This window comes from Kogia breviceps, chromosome 13 (genome assembly GCF_026419965.1).
Source record: "Kogia breviceps isolate mKogBre1 chromosome 13, mKogBre1 haplotype 1, whole genome shotgun sequence".
NCBI lineage: Eukaryota > Metazoa > Chordata > Mammalia > Artiodactyla > Physeteridae > Kogia > Kogia breviceps.
In genome coordinates, this window is record NC_081322.1 from 47,911,472 (window position 1) to 47,924,258 (window position 12,787).

At 40.0% G+C, this 12,787-nt stretch overlaps 1 protein-coding gene across 4 annotated transcripts in view; it reads right to left on the minus strand.

Annotated features, from left to right (window-relative positions):
- ROS1 (ROS proto-oncogene 1, receptor tyrosine kinase) overlaps positions 1-12,787 on the minus strand; it is a 117,778-nt gene that overhangs the window by 86,493 nt on the left and 18,498 nt on the right. For 2 of the 4 annotated variants that reach the window (XM_067011710.1, XM_067011712.1), the window contains exons 1-3: positions 2,989-3,125; positions 903-1,025; positions 551-735 (exon numbers count right to left, since the gene is read on the minus strand). In XM_067011710.1, coding sequence (XP_066867811.1) covers positions 551-658 — 108 coding nt within the window. In that variant the 5' untranslated portion in view covers positions 659-735; positions 903-1,025; positions 2,989-3,125. The other 2 variants (XM_067011713.1, XM_067011711.1) reach the window with 2 other exon arrangements.

Consider the following 12,787-nt stretch of genomic DNA (forward strand, 5'->3'; position numbering starts at 1 on the left):
GTATTTTCCTGGCTTACAGAGGCACTCAACTATTTTTATTAATATTTAAGCTGTTTCCAAGCTTAGGGGCTTCCAGCCATAGTGATTGTGACCAGCCTGTCCCTTTAAAAGAAGGAAACTTGAAACACAGCAAACTGTGTCTTCTCAAAGATTTGGTAATACAATATTTTCAGAGACCTACTAAAGTTATCCATGGTTATTATACAATTTACAATGCTTGCAGCTGATTTTGATCATGATTGGCAGTTTTATGTAGTGATAATTCAGGTACCACCACTGACTTATGGAAGATGAATTATCATTAGTATAAACTCATAGCTCTGAAAAATCACAATAAAGATGATTTAATGGTAGGTCAGGACTAGTACTAGGTAAAGTCTAGACCCTCCTATAGGCTAGATCTATGGTTCATTGCTAACCCAGTGTCTAAAACATAGTAAATACTCAGTGACTAATTATTGAATGAAAGAATTATGTTTACTTGTAAATATACCAAGATAGGCATTGGAGTATCAATATCAAGTTGTTTACTTTAAATTCTCAGACTAACCAGTTGATCCATGATGAAATACATTCTCTGATAAAGCCAGTCTATGGAGATGGAAGAAATTAATCCTGAACCACTGTAAAAAATTCTCAGGTCAGACACATCAGACATGTTGGCAGCTCCCTTCACCCATATGAGAGTTCCTTCAGAGAAATAAACAACTTGCTGGTGGACATTAACTGATATTCCTGGAAGAGCCATGCAAATACATGTGTGTTATTAGGTAACAACCAGACAAAACACTTCCATGAAAGAGAATTTATTTCTTTAATCCTTAATAAAAAGGGATTAAAACTGAAGTCAACCTGGATCTTTCTTTTCACACTAAGGAAACATTTTTCTCTATTACACTGACCTGTAATATTACGGTGTGTAGCACCTGACTGAAGGCAATGTGCTTCGTCTACTAAATGTTTTAAAGATCTCTTTCGTAGAGAAGTTTTCCTGGATAAAAAGAGCCACTGTTCCTCTTCTTGAACTAAAACAACAACACAGTTTCTAGACAGACAGACCAATCATACGCACATTGACACAAAAAAGATCAATACCACCCTTCAAAACAAGGGAACTAGCACGTGAAAGAGGCTGGTCAGGTTTTCTCTGAAGGCACTGGGGTATTTCAACTGTGGCATAAATCACATTCTGTGATTGGGATGAGAAGTACAGTGTCAGTCAAGTAGGATTTCTGGGTATGTGCCCCTAAATGCCCTCAAGATAACATCACATGCAGTATCACTGTCCTCAACAGCCTTGCCCAAATAGGAGCTCGGCTTATTATCCTCCACCATAGGAATCTGACTGCTTGGTGAAGGCGGTCCAGCCCAGGCTGGAGCGGGTTGTTGCATAACACACACATATAGACAAACTTTGGTTGTCTCTGTTTTGTCTTTAATTATCTCCCTTTGAGGCAGGAGAAAGGTCCATAGTAATGAAATGTGAGGACTACAGAACTCTGTTTGACATCCTGTTCAACTGGAGACTGATGAAGTGTGCGTTGATGAACACTTTTAGTGTAATTAATAAATGTTATGCAATAATCACGGTAACAACAACCTTAAGCTCTATATTTAACTTGCCCTTTGGATGCTTCTTGCATAACAAAAATACCTCTCCTTTCCTAGAGTGTAGTAACAGCCCCCAAAAATAAACTAAAGGCTGGTGATAGATGACATTCACTACCCACTGGCATAGGTGTGTGCAGATTAGAGGAAGGGGCAGTCAAGTCAGCTAATGGGGCTCCCATGAAAACCGAGAGCAGACTCCTAGAATTCTGAATCTTTGTGTGTTAGTCCAAAGTCTTTTAACTCGCTTCCCCAAAATATTTCCAGTGCTTCTTAGAGAGCATTTTCTTTTATTATTTTGCTCACGTGGGCATCATGCAGAAAGTATTCAATCTCTCAAGGCTATTGTTAAAATGCCGAAGTAAGGGCTTCCCTGGTGGCGCAGTGGTTGAGAGCCCGCCTGCCGATGCAGCGGACAGGGGTTCGTGCCCCCGTCCGGGAAGATCCCACATGCCTCGGAGCGGCTGGGCCCGTGAGCCACGGCCGCTGAGCCTGTGAGTCCGGAGCCTGTGCTCCGCAACGGGAGAGGCCACAACAGTGAGAGGCCCGCGTACCGAAAAAAAAAAAAAAAAGGTACTTGCAAAATAATAACAGAAACTAATTTGGTAGACTGAATATTCAGAATGGTAAAATGTAACTTATTAAGTTTAGATATATTTAAAAACCTTAAAGAAACTGGAAGAAAAAGATATCTGATCTGTGTTAAATGATAATACATAATATAAGGTGGAGGTTAGGGCAGAAACAATATATGTATCCCCTAAGTGTGTAAATGAGAGTCATAATCACTAGTGACTTTAACTGAAACCAAGGGTTTGCTTGAAGCCATTTTTTTAATCCCTAATTTTTTTTTTTTGCGGTATGCGGGCCTCTCACTGTTGTGGCGTCTCCCGTTGCGGAGCACAGGCTCCGGACGCACAGGCTCAGCGGCCATGGCTCACGGGCTTAGTTGCTCCGCGGGATGTGGGATCTTCCCGGACCAGGGCACGAACCCGTGTCTCCTGCATCGGCAGGCGGATTCTCAACCACTGCGCCACCAGGGAAGCCCCCTAATTTTTTTTTTAATTTTTAAATTCCAACGTGGAAACTTTTGATCAAGCAACTTACTCCTATTTGTCAAATACTGGGACTCATTTAAAATTGAGGGCTCCCCTGGTGGCGAAGTGGTTGAGAGTCCGCCTGCCAATGCAGGGGACGCGGGTTCATGCCCCGATCCGGGAGGATCGCACATGCCACGGAGAGGCTGGGCCGGTGAGCCATGGCCGCTGGGCCTGCTCGTCCGGAGCCTGTGCTCTGCAACGGGAGAGGCCACAACAGTGAGAGGCCCACGTACCACCAAAAAAAAAAAAAAAAAAAAAAAAGATAAAATTGAAAACTTACCAAGTATTCAGAAGACAGTGTCCGTTTGGGCATTAGAGTAGGGTCTTGGGGAGCACCAGATGACCCAGGACCGCTAAGATCTGAACCCACCCTTGCCAACCCCTCAGTTCCGTGTAACAGGAGGCGCATCCCCAGTCTCTACCTGCTGGGAGTGAAGTGGTAATACTAGATTCCGCTTCCGGCCCCTCACCAACTTCATTTACTGCTGCAACAGAAAACCTATTCCAAAAACAATTTGGAGAGATGTATTTTACATGGCATGGTGTGAACATGAGATAAAAATAGAAGGAGCAATAACATTTCTATTTAAAGGACGATGTGGCAATGCATGTATCTAGTTACTTGGTGCCACTGCTTAGCACTAAAATGACCATCAATCACATCCTTGTTTGCATTCCCCATAGAATAGTTCAGGGTCACAGAGGTCAAAAACTGAACTCTGCTATCTGCATGACCCCCCATTCATGCCCTAATTTAAAGAGGTCTTAGTAAATGCTGGAAAAGCTAACAATAATAAAATAATCCCCTTAACAGTTAATACAAACATACCATTAACAGAATTTTACCTCCTTACTTTTTTCAAGTTGGATTAAATGAAGAAATGATATTTATGGTGCTTATAATGTCTTTTTAAGCCCATATTTATAAGCCCATATTTATTAGCCCACATTTATATTTATCTCTGAATATAATCGAAATACAAATGTTTTTGCTCAGGATGGTGTAATCTAATAAGCATAAAAACTTGAGGAAAACCACAGTAACTTAAACCAACAGCACAAAGCCAATGCGACTTCTCAAAATACATTTAGACTATTTTTTAGCCCTATTTCTTAAATAATTATCATGCCTGTACCCATGCTGGTTACTATTTTTAAATTTTATATTGGAGTATAGTTGATTTATAATATTGTGTTAGATTCAGGTCTACAGCAAAGCAACTTAGTCATACATATACATATATCTATTCTTTTTCAGATTCTTTTCCCATATAGGTTAGTACATAGTATCGAGTAGAGTTCCCTGTGCTGTACAGTAGGTCCTTGTTGGTTATCTATTTTATATATAGTAGTGTGTATATGTTAATCCCAAACTCCTAATTTCTCCCTCTCCCCCACCACCTTTCCCCTTTGCATGCTGGTTACATTTTTCCTGCACCACTTAATTCTTACCTGTAAGTGGTATTTGGTAAAGTGGAGTAAAACTGGAAACTGGTTCTCTGTGTCCCTGAATCTAACTTTTGGTTTTTACTAATCAGCCTTAAATTATAACCCAAAATAGGTCCACCTGGGAATTGAGGTGGAGCCCAACTGATTTCCACCGTGTCCGGACTGGAGCTTTCAATATTTCTAATGAGAGGAGCAGTTTCAGGAACTGGAAGAGATAATGGTGACATCGTGAGCAGAAAATATACAGTGAAAAAATGTAAAAATGTAAATAGGATAGGGAAAAAAAGTGTTGTTTTTTTGAAAACAGCATAAATGAAGTATTTTTGTTAATATTCACAGACGTGATAGAGAGAAGATAGTAATATATCTATGAGCTGCAATTCTTGATCCCTAAATGATACCAGTTAGCTACTTCCCTAAGGGACTCTTTCAAATGTTATTTTCCTCACTTCTAATGTATGCAATAAAATTAAATGTACAAGTATGCAAATAGGATAAATGTTCTAGAAAAAAAGTGGTCAAAAATCTCCAGAGACCTAAATAAGTTGAAACGTGGGATGGAACCAGGTTAGGAAGGAGAAGAGAATCTGTAATAAACTGGAGTCAATGATTAACACAAGTTAAAAGAAGTAAGTCCAGGGGCCTATTCCCTCACTAGAGTGCTGTGGCCGGACTAGTTCCAGCTAAAGATATGGATTTAGATAAGCCTGAATTAGAACAGTCTGATTCACTTTTGCTGGCATCAGCTCTGCTGACCTAGACTGTACTTTCCTCCCCCAGCTCCCAAGGTCCCCTGGAATCCAGGCTTTCTGTGCCTTAGCAACATCCCTTCCCTTGTGAGGGATGAAAGGAGCATGCATTCGCTAATTAAGCACTCACTCACAGACTTTAGGAGCTACCCACGTGACAAAGAACAGAAAGGAAAACAAATGATCTAACAGCCTATCTTCCATCCATGTCTCTCCACCTGCTTTCCATACCCTCCATGCCCTGAAACCACACCCTTTTATTTCCTCTTTCCATAGAAAGACAGACTGATGTCACTTTGCTCTTCAGTAGTCTCTCTGCCTCGGAACAATTTTGGCAGGTGCTCTGCGTCACCCCTGACCCTTTAGAGTGGAGAGAAAAAGAGACAGTTCAGCCCTCACATTGGCTGCATTTTAAAAAGCCTTTTTAATTGATCTCTCAGCCTTTCTCTGATACAGTTCCTCCACAACTCTCAGACTGAGCTTTAGCAAACACAAATACCATCACGTCACTCCTCTGCTCCATGCACTCAGTCACCCTGGTGAACAGGGAAGTAGGAATCATCTCCCAGTGAATCAGAATCAGGATGTCAGAAAAACTAACTCTTTAGGGTCAATGCCCATACAGACATGATCTGCTCCACTTCCAGCACATAGATGTCACATGGTGAACTGTGATTATTGTCCAAATCTCCCCCACAAAAATCATCCCTGAAAAGGCTGGTCAGGTTAGGCAAGGTAACCATTCCACCTGATTAAGAAATTATCTTCATAAGGGCCCCAATTAAAAGGCAATAATACCATCTAAAAATCATATATTTCCCATAGCTAAAAAAGAAAAGAATCATGAAGTGATGGAACATGAAACAAATAACTTTATAAGTTTTGATGTGGCTAAAAAAAGTGAGATAGAATTGAGGCATGAGATGCTATCCATGGAAAAGACCCCCAGTACAAGGACTGGAACACCTGGAGGGTATGTGGGCTTGCATATCCAGAGAAAGGCCCAGAAATGGAAAGCAAACTTTGCCTTCTTCATTATTTTGATTTGACTAGCCTTGGGCCCTGGACCATGGTATGTCTCCAGCACTGGAAAATGTTCCAACACTATTGGAGTACATGTGGCATTGCTTTGAATGAAGAAGGATCCACGTATTCTACTTGGATCCGGAATATTTCGAATATGACCCTAGGCCAGTGTCTGACCTGAGGTCCCAAGGATAGTCAGGGAATAATCAGCAGAGGTGCCACACGTACCCTAAAATCTGATAAGCAAGAAGAGAGCACTAATCAGAGAAGAGGGAAAATGCCCCAACCAGCTTCATCAGCTGTCTAGCTATGCTTCTGTCCAAGGCCTAGTTCACAGTGAGGGTCTCTGCACACAGCTGAATCTCCAGAACGAGGGGTAGGGATATCTAACATCTGGCTTGGAATAAGTCCTCCCAAGTCCCCTCAGCTAACTCTAAGGGTGAGAGCACCAGGCAACTCTCCCTGAGTGTCTGCCCAGGCATTCACCTCCCTAAAAGGCTCTAGGCTTGAATCCTTTTCCTGGTAGGGAAGTCACATCTCTGAAAGAAGAAATCAGAAAATGCCCCAGTATATGTACTGTTTTTTTAAATCATCTCTAATCAAATGTTAAAGTATTATAATAACCTCCCAGTTGGTCTCACTACCTCTGTACTTTCCAGTCTCTCTCATTCCTTCAATCCATTCCATGTGTAGTGGCCAAAATTATCTTTTTAAGGAGTACTCAAAGCAACTACTCCTCTTCCTTAAAACCTTCCATAATTCCTGACTGCTTAATGAGGCTTATTCTGACCACCTTCTTTAATACACTCCCCATTTCTAAAGGATAGACCCCGCTCAAAATGTTCCTCTTACCATAGCACCCCGTATCTTCCTACTTACAATATACTTCCCTTATTTATTAGGTTTACTGCTTAGAGTATTTCTTCTCCACCAGAATGGGTATTTTTGTTTTGATCACAGAAGTATGGTGAACACCTAGAACACTATTTGGCACCTAGCTAGGTACTCCATTGTTGGATGGGTCTATTAATGAAGGAATAAATTTATTTCACTGTTTAAAATAAAATGAACTAACCAAAGCTTTGGAATAAACCCTGATTTCTTAATCAACATGTGCATGCCATACCTCCATAAGGATGAGTTCTATAACTGGGACTTGGAGGGGAATACAGTTGCAGCTGGGCTGTGAAGATCCAGACCACTCGAAAAATATATTCAGTGAAGGGATGCAAGGGCTCTACCACATAGGAAAGCTTGGACATGGCCTAAATCAGCAAGAGATCAAAAATCAGCATTTATGGAATAGTCACCGTATATTGTAACTCAAGAGCACAGATTCGTTTGTAGATGACGGATGGCCTTCTGGATATGGAGTGACCCAAAGCCTGCCAGACCAGTTGAAATGGAGGCCTGGAGCTCAGAGCTGAGCTATCCTGACATCAGTCAGCATAATTCACACCAAAATTATTTCCTTCTTCAAAACCGCAAAATTATGGATTCAGTTATATGGCATTTACCTCAAGGCTTTACTTTACTTTTCCATGTTAATATACTTGGGGTCTTGGGACTGTTTTTCTCTGAACATGCTTTTGATTTCCTAAAAGGGACCATCCTGGATGACCTCCCTGGCCTCCACCCTAGTTGGAATCATTTTCAATGGGGTGGGCAGATAATGACCAATGATATAAGTAGTTGGTTATGTGATGCTGTGCTGAAGGAATAATATATATGTCCAATAATATATTTTCCTTAAAAATAAAAGGTTTAGCATAAAGAGTAGCAGAGATTAAAGTTCATCTAATCCAACCACTCATCTTACATTTGAATCTTCTCTAGAATGTCTTTACACCTATAATTATATGTAGTAATTTGGCACTTTTAATAATTTGAAGGGAAAAGTCTCTGTTTAGGCACAGGGGAAGCAGTTCATACCTCAGTGTAAGTCCAGCTTCCAGGCAGTTGTGCATATTTCCACTGAATGATGTATTTTACTCCAGAGATGTTGGCCGATTTCCATCGTAATGTCACACTGTGGCTTCCAATGGAAGAAGCAAATGGTGCAGTGGGGAGGTCTGTATTTTCTGGGGAGAAAACAAGATTTCATTTACCATGTCCCCTGTCTGTCAAAGCAGGAGAGAGTGTCCCTGCTTCATCTAGTGCCCTCAGCACCCTCTTGCCACAATTATTCACCTGAACAATAACTGATGCACATATTCAAGTGATTTATTTTTTTAAATCAGCCAGTCGGTCTGGCAGCTTTTTCCCCCCATAGAATGCACTTATCTTTGACAACAGTTTTCTTACAAGCAAGCAACATGGAGTGTTCTGAGACTGTCCAGTTTTCTCTTGTGATACCACTTCTAAATAGGCTAGAAGGGTGGGTACCAAGGGTGTGTCTGGGGCAACAGAACCATCCACTACCCCAGGACATTTATCTCAAGATATATTTTAATTTTACACTATATGTCTACAGTTGTTGCCCATTTTGTCAACACATTATTTTTATATGTGCAAGTAGTTGTCTGTACTCCAAAGGATTCTATATTCTGCTGTTTTTTATTGTGAAATATTTCATGACTTTTAAACAGTAGCAACATTACAATTGGTACACACAGTTATTGGTGCTACTTCCCAGGGCCTACTTCCCAGGCCCTGTGGTACATACCCAATGGTATGTACCACTGGGGTGAAATTATTTTACTTTACTTTTTCTAATTTTCAAAATCGTGACGAATTTAATGCATTAACTTGCTTTTTCGCAAGAATTTTTTTTTTAAACCCCACATTTGTTTATTTATTTATTTTTGCCGTGTTGGGTCTTCGTTTCTGTGTGAGGGCTTTCTCTAGTTGTGGCAAGTGGGGGCCACTCTTCATCGCGGTGCGCAGGCCTCTCACTATCGTGGCCTCTCTTGTTGCGGAGCACAGGCTCCAGACGCTCAGGCTCAGTAGTTGTGGTTCACGGGCCTAGTTGCTCTGCGGCATGTGGGATCTTCCCAGACCAGGGCTCGAACCCGTGTCCCCTGCATTAGCAGGCAAATTCTCAACCACTGTGCCACCAGGGAATCCCCTCGCCAAAATTTTTTATTATGGTAAAATACACAATACACATGGTATAAAATTTACTATCTTAACCATTTTTAAGTGTATAGTTCCATGGTATTAGGTACATTTATATTCTCGTACAACCATCACGACTGTCCATCTCCAGAACTCTTTTCATCTTGCAAAACTGAAACTAACCATTAAATAATAACTCCCCTTCCCCCTCTCCCTCTTCCTTCCCTAGGCAACTACCATTCTACTTTCTGTCTCTATAATTTTAAGTACTCTAAATACCTCATATAAGTGGAATCAAACAGTATTTGTCTTTTTGTGACTGGCTTATTTCATTTAGCATAATGTCCTCAAAATTTATTCATGCTGTGGCATATGTCAGAATTTCCTTCCTTTTTAAGTCTGAATAATATCCCATTGTATGTGTATATTGCATTTTGCTTATCCATTCATCTGTCAGTGGACATTTGGGCTGCTTCCATGTTTTAGCTATTGTGAATTCAATATTTGAGTATAATAGGGGTGTATAAATATCTCTTTGAGACCCTGCTTTCAATTCTTTTGAGTATATACCCCAAAGTGGAATTGCCAGATCATGCAGTAATTCTGTCTTTAATTTTTTGGGTTTTTTCCACAGGAGTTATACCACTTTACAACCCCATCAACAGTGCACAGCATTCCAATTTCTCCACATCCTCGTCAACACTTTTACTTTTCTGGGATTTTTTTTTTTTCCTTGAAGTGGTATTTCATTGTAGGTTTGATGATTAGTAATGATTAGTAATGTTGAGCATCTTTTCATGTGCTCTTTGGCCATTTGTATATCTTCTTTGTAGAAATGTCTAAGTCCTTTGCCCATTTTTTAATTGGATTGTTTGTGGAGTTTGTTGTTGAGTTTTAGGAGTTTTCTATATATTCTTGATACTAATCCCTTATCAGATATGTGATTTGCAAATATTTTCTCCTATTCTATTGGTTGCTTTTTTACTCTGTTGATAGTGTGCTTAAATTTTTTTAAATTTTCATGAAGTTCAACTTGTCTATTTTTTTCTTTTGTTACCTATGCCTTTCGTGTCATATCCAAATAATCATTGACAAATCCAATGTTGTGAAGCTTTTGCCCTATGTTTTCTTCTAAGATTTTTATAGTTTCAGGTCTTACATTTACATCATGGATCCATTTTGAGTTTTTTATTTATTTTGGGGGGGCTGCATTGGGTCTTTGTTGCTGCACACGGGCTTTCTTTAGCTGCGGCGAGCAGGGGCTACTCTTCATTGTGGTGCGTGGGCTTCTCATTGCGGTGGCCTCTCTTGTTGTGGAGCACAGGCTCTAGGCGCATGGGCTTCAGTAGTTGTGGCATGTGGGCTCAGTAGTTGTGGCGCGTGGGCTTGGTTGCTCCGCGGCATGTAGGATCTTCCTGGACCAGGGCTTAAACCCGTGTCCCCTGCATCAGCAGGCAGATTCTTAACCACAGTGCCACCAGGGAAGTCCCCATTTTGAGCTAATTGTTGTATGTGATGTTTTATAAAGCTCCAACTTAATTCTTTTGTATGTTGATATTCAGTTTTCTCGGGACTATTTGCTGAAAAGACTGCCTTCTCCCCCATTGAATGGTCTTGGCACCCTTGTCAAAAATCATTTGACCATATATATAAGGATTTATTTCTGAACTCTCTATTCTAGTCCACTGATCTATATGTCTGTCTTTATGCCAGTACCACAGTATTTTGATTACTGTAGGTTTGTAGTAAGTTTGAAATCAGGAAGTATGAATCCTCCAGCTTTGTTCTTCTTTTCAGGATTTGGGGTGCTTTGAGATTCCATATAAATTGTAGGATGGGTCTTTCCATCTCATGCAAAAGATCTGCAAAAACATCTTTGGAATTTTGATACGGATTGCATTAAATCTGTAGATTGTTTTGGTTATATTGACATCTTGACAATATACCAGGTCTTTCAACCAATGAATAAGGATGTCTTTCCATTTATTTGTCTTCTTAAATTTGTTTCAGAAATGTTTTGTAGTTTTCACTTTACAAGTCATTCACCTCCTTGGTTAAGTTCATTTCTAAGTGTTTTTATTCTTTTTGATGCTATTGTAAATGAAATTGTTTTCTTAATTTCCTTTTCAGATGGTTCATTATTAGTGTATAGAAATGCAATTGATTTTCAAGTGTTAATTTTGTATCCTGCTATTTTGCCAAATGTGTTTATTAGTTCTAACATGGTATTTTGTGGTATCTTTAGGGTTTTCTGTGTATAAGATCATAATATCTGCAAACAAAGAGAATTTTTACTTCCTCCTTTCAAATTTGGATGGCTTTTATTGGATTCATCAAATATGGATGCCTTTTTCTTGCCTGATTGCTCTGGCTAGGATATCCAGGACTATATAGAAGTGGCAAAAGCAGGCATCTTTGCCTGAACTTAGAGGATAAGTTTTCTTTTATAGGAAAAGAATCACTACTCTGGTTCAGAAAAGATGGTGAATTTTTTTAAAGAGCTTAAAATGATTAAATACAAACTCCCATGACCTCTTTCCAGTTAAAAGAAAAGTTGACACAATTCTAATCACTATAGATACTGAATCTGAACTAATTAAAGTCCATACTACAAAAATACTCTGTGACCCAGAAAAAATAAAGCCACTGTCATCTGAGAGTTTAGCCCACAGAGTGGCTTAACACAACCCTTCTCTGCTTATTCTTCCATTTAGGGTTCATTTTTGGATACTATAACTACACAGGCAAAGCACAGTTCCATTTCTCTCTTTTTATAGTGTGAGATGCTTAACAGCAGGGATTGGAATAGCTGTGGGATACCTTGAAGAGGAGTCCAGTGATGGAGAGGTCAGCAGAGCAAGGAAGAAGAACCAGGAGACATCAGAAAAGATGTAAGTTAAGAACTGGGCAAAAGGGGCCAGAGTTATATAAGTACAAGTAAATGTAAATTTCATAGCTAAATACAGACATATGTTTCAAAGCCATGGTGATGCCTATGGAAAAATAGAGATAAGATAGGTTTATTCTAAAATATCAAGACAAGAGTGAACCAAATGAGAAAGAGGAAGCTAGGGACTTCCCTGGTGACAAAGCGGTTAAGAATCCGCCTGCCAATGCAGGGGACACAGGTTTGAGCCCTGGTCCAGGACGATCCCACATGCTGCAGAGCAACTAAGCCCTTGCACCACAACTACTGAGCCTGTGCTCTAGAGCCCGCGAGCAACAACTACGGAGCCCGCGTGCCACAGCTACTGAAGCCTGTGCACCTGGAGTCTGTGCTCTGCAACAAGAGAAGCCACCACGATGAGAAGCCCGTGCACCGCAACGAAGAGTAGCCCCCACTCACCGCAACTAAAGAAAGCCCACGCACAGCAACAAACACCCAACGCAGCCAAAAATAGATAAACAAATGAATAAATTTATAAAAATAAAATTTTTAAAAAAAGAAAGAGAAGCTAAACTGAGCTATATACTACTTTCAATATATAGCAGAGTGGCTAAGAATAGGCTCTGGAATGAGATAACTGGGTTAAAATTCAAGTTACATCCTTCTCTGGCTATGCAGCTCCAAATAAGTATTTACACTCGTGCCTTATTTTTCTCATCTGTAAAATGAGGAGGACAATAGTGTTTATACCTCTGAGGACAAAAAGAGCTAAAACCTATAAATTACTTAGAACTGTGCCTGACTCATAAATGCCTAATAAATAATAGCTATTTTTATTTCAATATATTATTAGCTATTATCATCCCCACCATGTGGAAAAGGGGAGGATGGATGGTATCTAAAATAGAATA